The 506-nt window shown below is 39.3% G+C and overlaps 1 protein-coding gene across 1 annotated transcript; it reads left to right on the top strand.

Moving 5' to 3' along the window:
* Positions 1-211: 211 nt before the first annotated feature.
* Positions 212-505, top strand: TM35_000262430 (putative phosphatidylethanolaminen-methyltransfer ase-lik e protein; the record flags this gene model as incomplete). Its single annotated transcript, XM_029027980.1, has 1 exon — positions 212-505. A coding segment is annotated over one exon (294 nt), but the record flags the coding sequence as incomplete, so codon positions are not given.
* Between the last annotated feature and the right edge of the window lies 1 nt (position 506).

Genomic DNA, 506 nt, shown 5'->3' with positions numbered 1-506 from the left:
CATTTCCTTTTTTTTTCTCTATCTGTTCCTCTCTATGTGTTTTTTTGTAAGAATTGCAGGTATTAGTATATTTTCTATTATTTTACTTTCACTTTGAACTATCTATCCGTGAAGATCCTTGTGGGAGTCCTCTGTTATTGAGAAGTACAATATAAATACAAAATAAAATAAAAATAATAGTAAAAACAGGACCTTGACGACCTCACATAAAATGAGTGGAATGACATCTTCCATTGAATGGCGCTCTATTGTCGTAGCTGCAGTTGCCATTGCTGGTCTCCCAACACTGTGGAACCTTATTGCTCGCAATGAGTATCGTCATCACACACTTGAGCGGCTTACGGGCGGTAAAAAACGTGGGGCGTATCTTCTCGCTGCGTGGATATTTTTTGGTTCATTTCTGCGGGATACGGCCTTCATGCGTGCTATTGCAGCTAATCCTTCCCCCCGTATACTTCCTTTTCTTTCTATTGTAAAGAGTCACCAAAGTAATGATGGTAGTAGTC

The sequence above is a fragment of the Trypanosoma theileri genome (genome assembly GCF_002087225.1).
Source record: "Trypanosoma theileri isolate Edinburgh chromosome Unknown TM35_Tth_26_V1, whole genome shotgun sequence".
Taxonomy (NCBI): Eukaryota; Euglenozoa; class Kinetoplastea; order Trypanosomatida; family Trypanosomatidae; genus Trypanosoma; species Trypanosoma theileri.
Note: the sequence above shows the minus strand (reverse complement) of the source record. Positions and strands in the feature narration are given on the sequence as shown.